Genomic DNA, 12,392 nt, shown 5'->3' with positions numbered 1-12,392 from the left:
GAAAACAGACTGCCTACCTCGCAACATTACGATCGACCACAACGCGTGCGGAATGGGATAGATACCGAAAGTTGAAGAGGGAAGCGAGACGCTTTTGCAGACAGAAAAAGAAAGAGACCGAAATGCGTGAGTAGGGCGAGGTAGACAAGCTGGCCGACAGGGGCAATGCTCGAAAATTCTACGAAAAAATGAGGTGGCTAACAGAAGGTTTCTAGACCGTAGCTTACTCTTGTAGAACCTCCAAAGGTGATCTAGTAACAGATGCCCAGAGCATACTAAAATTATGGAGGGAACACTTCTCCAGCCTGCTGAATGGCAGTGAAAGTACAACGCCAGGAGAAGGCGAATCCAATTCCCCAATCGATGACGATGGAGCAGACACTCAATTGCCCGACCATGAAGAAGTTCTGGCAGCCAAATCGATCAATCGATGATCAAATTTGTAAAACACACAACAACAACATGTTCATTCATCAACGCAGGCGCTCCTTCAACAGGCAAACTCGCTTCATTCATAAAAGCAAACATAAGCGTCTTTTCGCGGCGATGGCAAAATCATAAATTGAACACTTTCTGATATTTTTCTGGAAAAATATTTTTCTTTTAAAATTTTTTTCCGTGGTTCGCAAAAATCTGCGTCGATATGAATGAACGCTCATATATATACATACATACATATTTACGCAAGTTGGTTGGAAAAGCTGTTAGAGCGGCAAAGGAAGCGGTGACAATCGGCGCTTGCTCGCTTATTTTTTCGGCACAGCCCGGATTTTCTACCAACAACACAATGTTGCGACACTTTGTCGCCGCGTCGGTCCGCTGAAATCACTAATGATTGGTCAAATGTATCAATTTTTTGTCATTTATATGTAAAATAGATCGCGTGACACAGAAAAATATTTTACATAAGGCAAATTAACAAAATTTTTGCGCAGATAGACCGATAAATATGGCTCTGCTGTACCAATCATGCGAACTGCTGGTACAAATCTGCTAAATAGCAAAAATGGGACAAATGTACCGGATAATCTTTTATCTGCCACTCACACATCAATCACAGTGTTCAATCAATTCAACAAAGCCAAAAGAGAGCATTTTATTATCCGGCGAATACTTTACACCTGGCTGAATTTCATTATTTACCGTTTGGCAAACTCAATGATCATTAAACTAATAATAATAAATAATTTTTAAACTGGCAGCACTGATATCTGCAGTAAAACAATTGATTTTATCGCAATTTTCGACGACAGGCCTTCCGGAGCGTGGCGCATCTTCGACCACCTCTACACCAGAACGAAAACATTGAAACCATCGTTGTGCGGTGGAAATGGAAACTGTATCGGGTCCATGAACTGCACAAATTTTATTGGCGGCTTGAGATGCATTTTTGCCTTTATCGTAGTAGTACTGTAAAATATGCCGTATTTTCTCTTAATTTTGCTTCATGTTTGCGACGCTATAACTCACGAAAGACTTAAAAGAAACAACAATCAATCAAACACGTGTTAGCGCGTGAAATGAGCTTTCCAAAAAAGTATAGCATGACCCGATGCGACGAATAAAACATCTAAATTTGATTAGTAACGAAAAGTACACGAATATCGTGTCTTTTGCTCATTTGTGCCTAAATGTAGGCATTAAATGCTACTAAGATGTTATCTAAACATCACTACAAATATAATATATTTACGAAATTAACTGTTAAACCGATTATGAATAAATGGGTGTAAATATTGTAAGTGATAACAATAAAAATACCTGAGTACTTGAATAATGCGAAAGATTAGCAGCCCGAATTGGCGGTTTACTAGCTTATATTTTATTTTTGTCTTGAAAACGCTGCCTGCATATAGAGAGTGATCCATTCGAGATTCCCTATTTTTTTTTTTAAAAAAACACAAATTTCAAATTTCTTGGGAAATGTTTATTATCATTCGAAAGAACATTTTTTGGCATTTACTTTTTGAAGATTATCATTTTCAAATGTTGGGTGTGGCTTCGTCTTCGTTGACTCGTTCGATCATATCGATTGGTAACTGGCGAATGACACGCTTGATGTTTTGCTCCAAAGCCTGAATCGAAGCGGGATTGTTCGCATAGACTTTGGTCTTTACATATTCCCACAGGAACCGAAGTTTTCTCTTAATAAATTCATTGATTGCTGCGATGTGTGGTAAGTGGCACCATCTTATTGAAAGCAAATGTCGCCGAGATTACGAGCTTCAATTTCAGGCATCAAATAGTCGATTATCTTGGGGCGATAACGGTCACCATTGACGGTTAAGTTCTCACCGGCATCATTTTTGAAGAAATATGGACCGGCCCATAAAGCACCCCAAACCGTTGATTTTCTGGAAGAAATGACAGCTCTTGAATTTCTTCAGGTTTCTCTTCGTCCCAAATGCGGCAATATCCATTGAGCCAGAAATGCCAAACAATACTGAACAACGATAACATGACAGCTTGACACTACTAAAATAATTATCTTATTGAATTATCAGATGTTATTTTTAATTTGGGATTTTACCTGGAAGTTCTAATGTACAACAATCGTTGTGGTTTACGTGAGTACCTGCCGGCGACGGCCTAACCTCACGGGGTTTTTGAAAGCACATATGTAGATCAATACAATGCGTTGATCAGCGCCCTAAATCATAAACTCTTTTTGCACGTATTTTTTGGTTCCAATTGGTCTAACCCATAAGCAGATTGGAGCGAACTCCAAGGGCTAACTGCTCCCCGTGGTACCAGATTTAAGTCTCCGGACAGACCTTGTAGCTTTTGTTACTACCAGTTGAGCACCCGGCAATTCAATGACTGGTGACATTTGTCGCTTGAACTTCAAATGTCTTTTCATTAGAAGAAAACTCATTCAAAGTTTATAATATCATTTCAATGTGAGTATTATAGCACTATTTCTGACAAAGACTATGCTGAAATTTCCAGGCAAGCCAATTGGAAGTTCTAATGTACAGTATTTTATACACATATATATGTATATATATTTTTTCGCCGTCTCGGATAAACATTAACAAACTTACACAATAAAAGGACAATAAACAGTGCAATTCCTCATGACCGGATACCCACCGTCACAGTGTTTTTGTCCATAGGGGAGCTGTCCATATATGAAGTCGTGACCAATACGAAAGCTTAAAATGTATTCTTAGAATCAGAAGCTGCAATTCAAAACTATGTTTCTATTGAACTAATAAATGCGAGCCAATGTCAGGCAGAAGTAATGAATGACAATTCTGTCATGAGTTGCCGGTGAGCGCAAGACAATTTGTTTTCTGTGATCATTTTACGTATTATTCTTAAAAAAAAACTCTCTGAAAACACCAACAAATAATAAGAATATAAAAAAACGGGGTCTTTAAATGGTACATAACTAAATATTACTGAATTAGTGTCCGTATTTATGTCCTATTATAGGAACTGCTTTTATTATAAAATAACAATGAAAACGTTGTGTTCGTGAAATTTGTCCAGTTATGAGAAATGTCCGACTATGAGCACGGTCTGAAATGGGGAATTTCACTGTATATATGTATTTTTAATATTTTATTTAAAAAAAAGCCTTAACGAACTTAGTCTAACGGAGGGGTTTTATGAAAAATATACATGCAACTACTACACATTTAAAGAAAATAAAATAGCAAGTTCTTAGCCTTGCGATTTGATAACCACTAGTAATAAGCCGCCGGCTCATTTTGTGGTTTTTGTTTGAAGTACGCCGCCATGCGTCCGGGTTTAAAACCACAATCCACCTTCACTTTATACGGTAACGGGTAACCGGCTTCATGTGAATAATAATCGTCACTATAAACTGTACTGACTTTACGAAATTTCGGATTCTTAAAATGTTCCGGCACATAACCCAATTGCTGGTACGTAAGTTGTGCAGGAGTATCTGCTGTTTCCACTAATTCTTCTTCGTCGACTTCTTCCTCTTCCGACAGTGGTGCTGGTGTAAGCTTTGGTTTTTTGAATGTAATAACATTATTCTTCAGTTTGAAGAGATTTTCCTCTGGTACATTGGAGAAGGTGATTTTCTTCATACTATCAATCGGTTTCTTCGCAAAACCATAGGCCAGCTTGGCTTCTGGCACTGCTATCGCTTTATTAGCCTGCAAAGCCAGATTTATGCTTATCGGATCGGCAGGTACTGTGCTGTCTTGTGGTTGCGCATAAGTTGCACTGATCAATTAGAAATTTGATATGAGTTACGGAGGGAATTAAGAGCGTGACTGTTAGAGACTTACTCAGGTAAAGGATATGCGGGAATTGTCGACGCCGACGAGCAACCGCATGATGACGACTTGTAGGATAATGATGGTGTTGATGGCAGTGGTGCTGGCTTATAATAGTCACCTGTTTTTGGTGTTTCATAAACTGTTGGTGTTGGTGGATAATAACTAGCACTTGGCGACTGCGCTGAGCATTTACATACTGAATTTTTCGGTGCTGGCTTCTATTTGGACGGAAAGTAGAAGAATGATGTTATTACTAGATGGATCCATGTAAAGCAACAAAAAGCGCGACAGACGCGTGCGTGTGTGATAAGAAATAAATAGAGACGAACGCAAGATTGTTGACTTAAAGCGCACGTTCAACGAAAATAATGATGATTTCGATGTTGTTTGTATGTTGATAATGTTATGCAAAGAATGAGCATGATGTCGACACGAAGTACAGTCAAATGACGCATATGGAAGATGAACTACGCATATATGAATGTGGAAAATGATGACAGTTGAGCTACTCTTACGTATACTGGATGGTATGAACTATGGTAGAAATATTTACTAATCACTATTTAGTACTTATGTGCTTATGGGTAAATATTCGGTTTCGACATTTTCTAGATTAGTAAGACGTTTATGTAGACGCTTAATGCATTGATGTTTGGCGTTAATCATGGCTGCTAGTACTTTGCGTTTTAGTAAATTATTCCATTTTCGAAACCAATGAAAAGTATCACGTACTTTATTACTGCATGGCTTGGGCAATGCAGCCGGTTCAACGAATAGCTTGTCGCAGGAACAGCTGTTGCCGATGGGTGTGAGGTCCAACTCTGGATTGAGACAGCCATGACGTGGTTTAGGCCGCACGAATGTGGGTTCCTTGCACTTGGCACAGTAATCGACGCCTTTCTCTTGGCAAACACAAGCGGCATTCACCTGTAGATACAGATATTATTCAATAATTTTAATGAAATTATTTCAAAATTCCGACTTAACAGCCGTATTTGAATAATATTTTTTATTTGTTTTCGTTTTTTTTATGAATTTTTAAAACTTTTCATTAAACTCACCGCTAAAATGAACACAAAAATCAACAAAAGTCCATAGCATATGGATTTCGGTGACATTTTAAAAGAAGGTTCTTCACAAATTGTGGTCTTATAAACAATACATATAGACATAAAAAAATGTCAACTCTTTTTCTACCGCACCGTATATATTTTTTATAATAACGACTTTTTCCGTTAAATTACTTCCATCCAAAGCTCTGATGTTGCATAGTCTACCGCCGTTCTGTCTTTGAAACGGTTCTAAAAATGTTTGTTGTTTATATAACGTACCATTATTCTGATCTCTAAATCTGCCATATGCATCGTCCATTTGCTTCGTGCAGAATTGCGTGCTTCGAATTCTCGTTAAATTAGATAAAACTTCAGTTTGCTCTAAGCCAAGTCTTCAGCAATAACTAAGTGCATGCTTACATATGTATATACATACAAGTATGTATATAAAAGCTGAAAGTTGGCGTAGGTGAGCTTCAGCGCTTTATTTATTCGCTGCTGAGTGAAGTGGTGTCTCTTTGTAAACAAACCTAAATGTCAAAAAGTTTCATTAATACTTTCTTGCAGTAAGGTCAGCTAGAACTTATGAATTACAATGTGGGATTGAGCATATAAATGAAAAGCACATATCTTTCCGTAAGACCTTGTTCTTTTACACTAAGGTATTCTATATGCTTTTCTAAACTGGGGAGTATTCTACTTATTATTGATGGTTAAACTAAAACATCCCTGGTTGTTATTACCTCTAGTATTGTGGAATCTCGAAGTAATCCCTTAAGATTTTATAAGTACATATGCAGTCTCGGAGTAGTGAATGTCAGTAATGTCTCCTTGATTTCCAAAATTCAAAAATATATAAAAGATCTGTTACATTCATAGCGTTCAATTTAAAGCTAACCTTAACAACCGACGCCAATATTTTGAGTAATCGAAACTGCATGCTTATAAGTTAAAGAAATCACTATAGTTTCCCTTATGTCTGTAAAAAAAATGTTAAATCCATCTGTATAAAAAAAATAATAATATTGCCAAAAAAGTTCTTGCGATTACAATAGCAATGTGGGCATTAAGCTTCAGCTGTAACTAAAGGGCGATCCATTTCGAGGTTTCTTACTTTTTTTTTAGGAAAACACACAGAAACTTCAAATTTAATGGCGAATTATCATTCGAGAGAACATTCTTTAGCATCTATTTTTTGAAGATTATCTCTTTCAAATGTTGGTCTCGGCTGCTTCTCAGATGGTCCATCAGTTAAAACCAATTTTCGATGACTCGTTCGAGCATTTCCACTAGTAACTGGCGAATGACATGTGTGATGTTTTGCTCCAAGGCCTGAATCGAAGCGGGATCGCCCGCATAGACTTTAAACTTTACATATACCCACGGGAAAAAGTCTAACGGTGTGATATCACACGATCTTGGTGGCCAATTGATCTGCCCAAAACGTCAAATTACCTGCTCACCGACGTGTTCTCTCAATAAATCCATTGATTTAAGTGATGTGTGGGAAATGGCGCTGTCACCGGCATCATTTTTGAAGAAATATGGACCGATGATTCCACCGGCCCACAAACCACACCAAACCGTTTTTTTTTTCTGATGGAAACGGCAGCTCTTGAATCTCTTCAATCCAAATTTGGCAATTTTTTTTGTTTACATACCTATTGAGCCAGAAATGGGCCTCATCGCTGAACAAAATTTCGAAAAAGTCGGATCTTCTTGGAACTTTTCAAGAGCCCATAGAGGGAAGCGATAACGCTAGGCACGGTTGAGCGGCATCAGTTCTTGCAAAAGTTATATTTTATATGCTTTCAATTCCAGATCTTGATGTAAAATGCGTTCTATACGTCCGTCCGATTTGCTGTGACGGCGCCGAATCGACTCTCCGAGGTCTTCGTGCACACTCTTAGCTAAGGCTACTATATTTTCTTTACTGCATGTTGGACATGGTCTATTCGGTCGAATATTATCCAATAATAAATGCTAGATCTGTAGAAGCTTGCGAAACATATACTTTACAGAAGGTGAGTTGTCGTAATAAAGTTGAACAATTTCTAAACGTTGTTGGCGTAAGTCTTTCTATGATGAAATGATGAACAAAAATAACATGACAGCTTGACACGCTGTCAAAAAAAATGGCTATTGAAAAAATCTCTACTCGGATCACCTGTTAGAAGACAAAACCTCAGATCGCTTTGATTTTTTGCTTATCTTTTGTGTATGTTTCTTTGTACAATGAATTTTCAGTTTTTCGACATTTCTGTTTTGAGTAAAATTCGCCATTTTGTTAAATATAATTGTCATTGTCAATAATGTCAGTTCACCATATACATACGTATGTATGTACATATGTACACTATAATGAAGAATAATTCGTAGAAACGATTTCACTTGTCAATGCTTCTTTAAATCTGGCTTTTTGGCGGTTTTTTCTTTAACTGTTTCTTGTCCATATACTATTTATATATGTACCATATACGTTATATATTTAATTAATTCTTTAACGTAATTGCACACTTACCGCCAACAGATTTGTTCTGTAAGTGCATAGCAGAAAAGTCAGCTCTTAGACTGAGGGAATGAATCCTTCCTTTTATTCGCCAGTAACAAGGGGCATTCTATGATACTTATAGTCTCCGTTTCTTTCCATTACCAAGACTTTTCGAAACCCTACAGAGTTGAATCTAAATTCTGCCCCAATATTGCCTTCCCTTCCCGAGAAGAGTGGGAAAGGGACGAGGTAGACAAGTGCGAAAAGATAAGCATCCATACGGATGATTTCAAACTAGCGAACCGACTGACAGGTAGTCTCTTCTCTGCTAAATTAGATACATAAATCGCTTTTCATCTACCACACCGCTGTAGTGTCTTCTAGGCGGATTTTACAGCAATTCAAGAATTACTTCTTGCTCTGACAAGGAGTGTACGAACAACAAGGAATATATTTTTATATAATAAAGATTGCCAGGCGAGATATCACTAAAGTCTCTGAGAGTTTCATCTAAGTTAGTGAAAGAATACCTTGATCTTTTAGTGGATCTAACATCCTACTTCACAATAAACTAGCAATGGGTTTCAAGACATAGTGGTATACCAGTGAACTGTGAATGACAACGAAACCAATGATATAAGAACTAGGAGTACTAACAGGTCACTGCCTAATAGGCAAACATGTTAATTGATTAGGAACGTCATATAACGACTATAGCTGTCAGGACATACTTACATAGAAGATGAGGAAACTATCAAACATCTTCTATGCGAAGAGTCGCAACTATCGTTCATCAAAAGCACGGGGTGGTTCAGAGAGAAACAAATATAGTACCTAATAAGTTTTGTATGTATTGGGCAATGTAGATATGAGTTTGAATTGTTTTTCTGGTTTCTTTTATACGAATCAAAATTTGTTTAACAAATTTCTTTGTTTGATAAGAATTTAAAAAAATCGAAGATATTCTTCAGTTGCCTTTCTTGTGAACTTTTGTGTAACTATTGAAGTGTTTTGATTGAATATCTTTGAAATTTTTAGTCCCTTTTTAATTTTATACAGCAATTTGAGGTTAAAGACGACATGTACTTTCCTTGTCTATGAGTTGATGACCTTATCCACAATTCGCCACTTTTATGCACAAACCATTTAAATTTGACTACTTTTTTAAAACACGTGAAAGTTTTTTAATGAAAAGTTTTTGTCGGTGGAAAAGCTCAAACTCTAAAAGCTTCTACTGTGTCTAACTATACACTGATAACTTTTGTGCGAAATTAACTCTCGTATGCTTGAAAGCCCTACAAATTTTCATAACATTAAAACAACAAATTTTTCGCTTTCTTTTTCCTTCTCGCCATCTTCGATGTCAGCAGAAAGAATTTCTTGTATTATTTTATTTATGTAATCATCGTTTTCATTAGCAAAATCACCATCAGTTAGCCGGGTCAACAATTCAGCAATTATTTTTAATGAAATATTATCACACATTATTTTGGGAATAGTGGATGTGAGATAATATTTCATTAGTGCTCCTCATAAGTTGAAAGTGTCGTAGTAGTCGACATCATGTCCTGAGATAAAGGACATTTCCTGCAGAATATTGATCAACTTGAGCGAAGATTGCTTGGCGCTGACACGTGGCAATTTCAGTAATTTTTCATTAATATTCAAATCTAACAAATCGACCAAATTGTTATTCAAATCCAATTGTGGCTTGTGTGTTTCCATAATGCCCGGCGAATAGCTGATAACATTGACCCCATTGCGACCCTCTTCATTGGCCATTGACCGGAAGTACATATCACGTGCCTTAATGCAAGAGCACATCAATGCATTGAAAACGAATGGACGGATCATCAAACTCGATGTGATGTTGATGACCAGTTTTGGTGTCTTCGAAAGTTGTGGTGCCGAAAGGAAGGCCTGATTTAGCGCAACTGGCGCGTAGAGATGTTCCTGTACGAAGGATAACCATTTGTCGGCTGGCTCAGGTTCCATCAATATATCAGTTGCCAAAACGCCCTCATTATGTATTATAAATGCGAGTTCGAAATCACAGCTGATATTGCTGTACTTTTGTAAGATAGCTGCGAGTAGTTGGCCGAAGTAAACACCATTGGTCTCTTGCCACGCCTTAATGGGCCAGCAAATTACGTTAATATCACGTTCAAGGAATTCGATTTCTTTTTTCACTTCCTGCATGTTTTCTTCAGACACGTCGATGAGTATAGCCAATGAGCCGGCGCTATATTGCCGACACATTTCGATGGCCAACGACTTGCCCAAGCCATTGGAAACGCCGTGCTTAGTATGAAGAATGTGCGCTTGCTTAAATCCTGTCTTTTTGAGGACATGATTAGTTTTTGTTGTGTTGTGTTTTGTTTATTGCTATAAACACTCAGTTTCTTAGCACTTTCACTTTGCTTCACCGCTAATATTTATTTGTAAGTCCTTTGCGTATGAAATAATTTAAATTCAAACAAGATTTACTTTTTTTAAAGTCAATTAGTTGAGTTGTTCGACCACCTTAGACTGCACAGTTGAACTGAGAATGAACATAGCTCGTCTTAGGCTTTTTAAAGTAGAAATGGTAGGCGAGGCAGACAATCGAGTCAAAGGCGAATCAGTCATAGACATATTGGAATCGTGTTGCCGAGCAAATAATCTGAACATGAAACCGGTGATAAGCGGCGCAATGCTGATAAGCAAGCGTGTCGTAATTGGGTTGGAGACTGAGGTCCATATTTGTTCATTGATTCGCGAACACAGTGAAAGCCCCAATAGACGGTCGTTCCAAAAATCGGGTATACCTTCTAGTTGAAGTTAAACAATGGGTACTATTTCATATTTTTATTGAAATACGTGCAGTCTTCTTTTCTCTTTGATTTAGGCAGGATTTATTAGTAGTATTCCGAATTTAAATCGAATTAAAAAATATTGCGAAGAAAAAAAACTTATTTGAATTTATGCTTGAATTTTGTAAAGCGTACCTTTTAGAAAGGTAGTTTTTCTTTCGATTATATTTCGAATTTTAATAAAAAACTTTCGACAGTGTTTCAAGGCGATAACCCTCATGAGTGGCCGAAAAGTAACCCGTTGCTCACTTATGTGAGCTTTCACTGTTACTTCATAACAGTTATGACAATATTTTTATGGGAACGTGGCGCGCTTGAAGATGTTTTCAATCAGTTTACATAATTTAGAATTTGTTTTTATTTTTTCGCGGCAGATATATATACATTTATATGTATATATGTATGTATGTATGTGAGTTTTTACATATACATATGTAATATGTTAAGAATAAAAAAGTGTATGTATATACAATATTGTAAGCTAGTTATAAGACCTTATATGTTGGTCGGAACCGGGAGTAAAAATAAAAATTCAGTTGTATCTATTCACCATATTAAGTATCTTCAAATCTTAAAACACAAATATTATTTTATATTTTGTAACAATCCAAAAAGAATGGATTACTTTTATTAATTATAATGGGTTTAGATAGATAGATAGTAAAATTGAGGCTTTGCACTGCGACCTATGGTCTATTGTGCCCTCCCCTACATCACAAATGGTCACAAATGTCCAGCAACCTGAACAATTCCAGGAGCCTGCTGGACGCGACTGAGGTGATGTGATCCCTGTCTACTTAGATGGAACCTAGGACCTTGAGCTTGCTTCCGCAAATTGCTGAGCAATCCAGAATCAGGTGTTCTGGAGTTTCCTGTTTCATGTCGCAGAACCGGCAGTTTGCGCAAGAGACTATGCCCATGATAGACAAGTGCTTCCTAAGCGTGTAGTGCTCAGTACAGAGCGCGACAAGGAGGCCGAATTTGTACCGGGGGAGGTTGATCATTACCTTAACACTTACAAGGTTGTACCCTCCCAGAAGTAGCTTGGCATAGCGCATTCCTGCTGCCTTCTACCAATGCTGTGCACTCCCCACTCTCTCCTCCATGCGGAGAAGCTCATTTAAAGTGTGGGTCCCCACTGCAATGCATGGTTGTGGCCCCTTCATCCTGGACACTGCCGCAAAGTGGGCTAGTTTGTCGTCCAGATCATTGCGGGCTACCATTTTATGGCGCGGCATCCACATTAGGAGTACCTGGTTGCACACTGATAGGCGGTTGAGCCTTCCTATACATTATTCCACTAAAAGCGATTTAACCTCATGCGCTGAGATCGCCTTTAGTGCCGCTTGACTATCACTAAGTATAGCGATAGTTGTGGTGGAGATTGAGTTCTGCACACTGACTTATAGCAAAGACTTCTGCTTGAAAGATGCTCGGAAACAGTGCCTTCCGGTGTTTTCGATCTGTCAGTGTACCACTGGAAAGCGCTGCGCAGTAGTATGTCGAGCGTGGAATCTTTCCACTGCGACTTACTACCGAGAGTAACTCTGAACTTCTTTGTAAAATTAACCCTCTTTCTAACGACGTCCCATAACATCTTTGCGTATATTTTGTCGTTTTGCTCATTAACAGTTTTTTTCAACAATGAACATGTTTTCATCTGTGAAAGAGTACTTTAATTAATGGCCGTTATCCTAACCACCACAGAAGAATCCACTTGCATTTTTAAGTCTAATTT

The 12,392-nt window shown here is 37.7% G+C and overlaps 2 protein-coding genes and 1 pseudogene across 5 annotated transcripts in view; all 3 read right to left on the bottom strand.

Moving 5' to 3' along the window:
• Positions 1-12,392, bottom strand: part of LOC120780281 (glucoside xylosyltransferase 1) — a 61,600-nt gene that overhangs the window by 13,762 nt on the left and 35,446 nt on the right. The window lies entirely within an intron of this gene.
• Positions 3,589-6,068, bottom strand: LOC120780282. 2 transcript variants are annotated; one of them, XM_040112549.1, is made up of 5 exons: positions 6,055-6,068; positions 5,591-5,841; positions 4,992-5,186; positions 4,269-4,477; positions 3,589-4,203 (listed from the first exon to the last, which is right to left on the bottom strand). In XM_040112549.1, the coding sequence occupies exons 2-5, from the start codon at positions 5,621-5,623 to the stop codon at positions 3,693-3,695; spliced, it is 948 nt and encodes a 315-aa protein (XP_039968483.1). In that variant the 5' UTR covers positions 5,624-5,841; positions 6,055-6,068; the 3' UTR covers positions 3,589-3,692. The 2 variants fall into 2 exon arrangements, with proteins under 2 accessions (XP_039968483.1, XP_039968482.1); XM_040112548.1 differs by lacking the exons at positions 5,591-5,841; positions 6,055-6,068 and adding an exon at positions 5,321-5,431.
• On the bottom strand, positions 9,129-10,349 carry LOC120780283 (annotated as a pseudogene).

The sequence above is a fragment of the Bactrocera tryoni genome, unplaced genomic scaffold (genome assembly GCF_016617805.1).
Source record: "Bactrocera tryoni isolate S06 unplaced genomic scaffold, CSIRO_BtryS06_freeze2 scaffold_25, whole genome shotgun sequence".
Lineage (NCBI taxonomy): Eukaryota > Metazoa > Arthropoda > Insecta > Diptera > Tephritidae > Bactrocera > Bactrocera tryoni.
The sequence above is the reverse complement of the archived record's forward strand: the minus strand, read 5'-3'. Positions and strand labels throughout refer to the sequence as shown.

What these genes read in the sequence shown, in the direction of transcription:
- LOC120780282 (XM_040112548.1), bottom strand. Translation starts at nt 5,431, where the DNA reads ATGTCTATATGTATTGTTTATAAGACCACAATTTGTGAAGAACCTTCT. An exon ending in TTTTTGTGTTCATTTTAGCG is followed by an intron (nt 5,187 to 5,320) that starts GTGAGTTTAATG and finishes CTGTATCTACAG; the next exon opens with GTGAATGCCGCTTGTGTTTG. An exon ending in CCAAGCCATGCAGTAATAAA is followed by an intron (nt 4,478 to 4,991) that starts GTACGTGATACT and finishes CCGTCCAAATAG; the next exon opens with AAGCCAGCACCGAAAAATTC.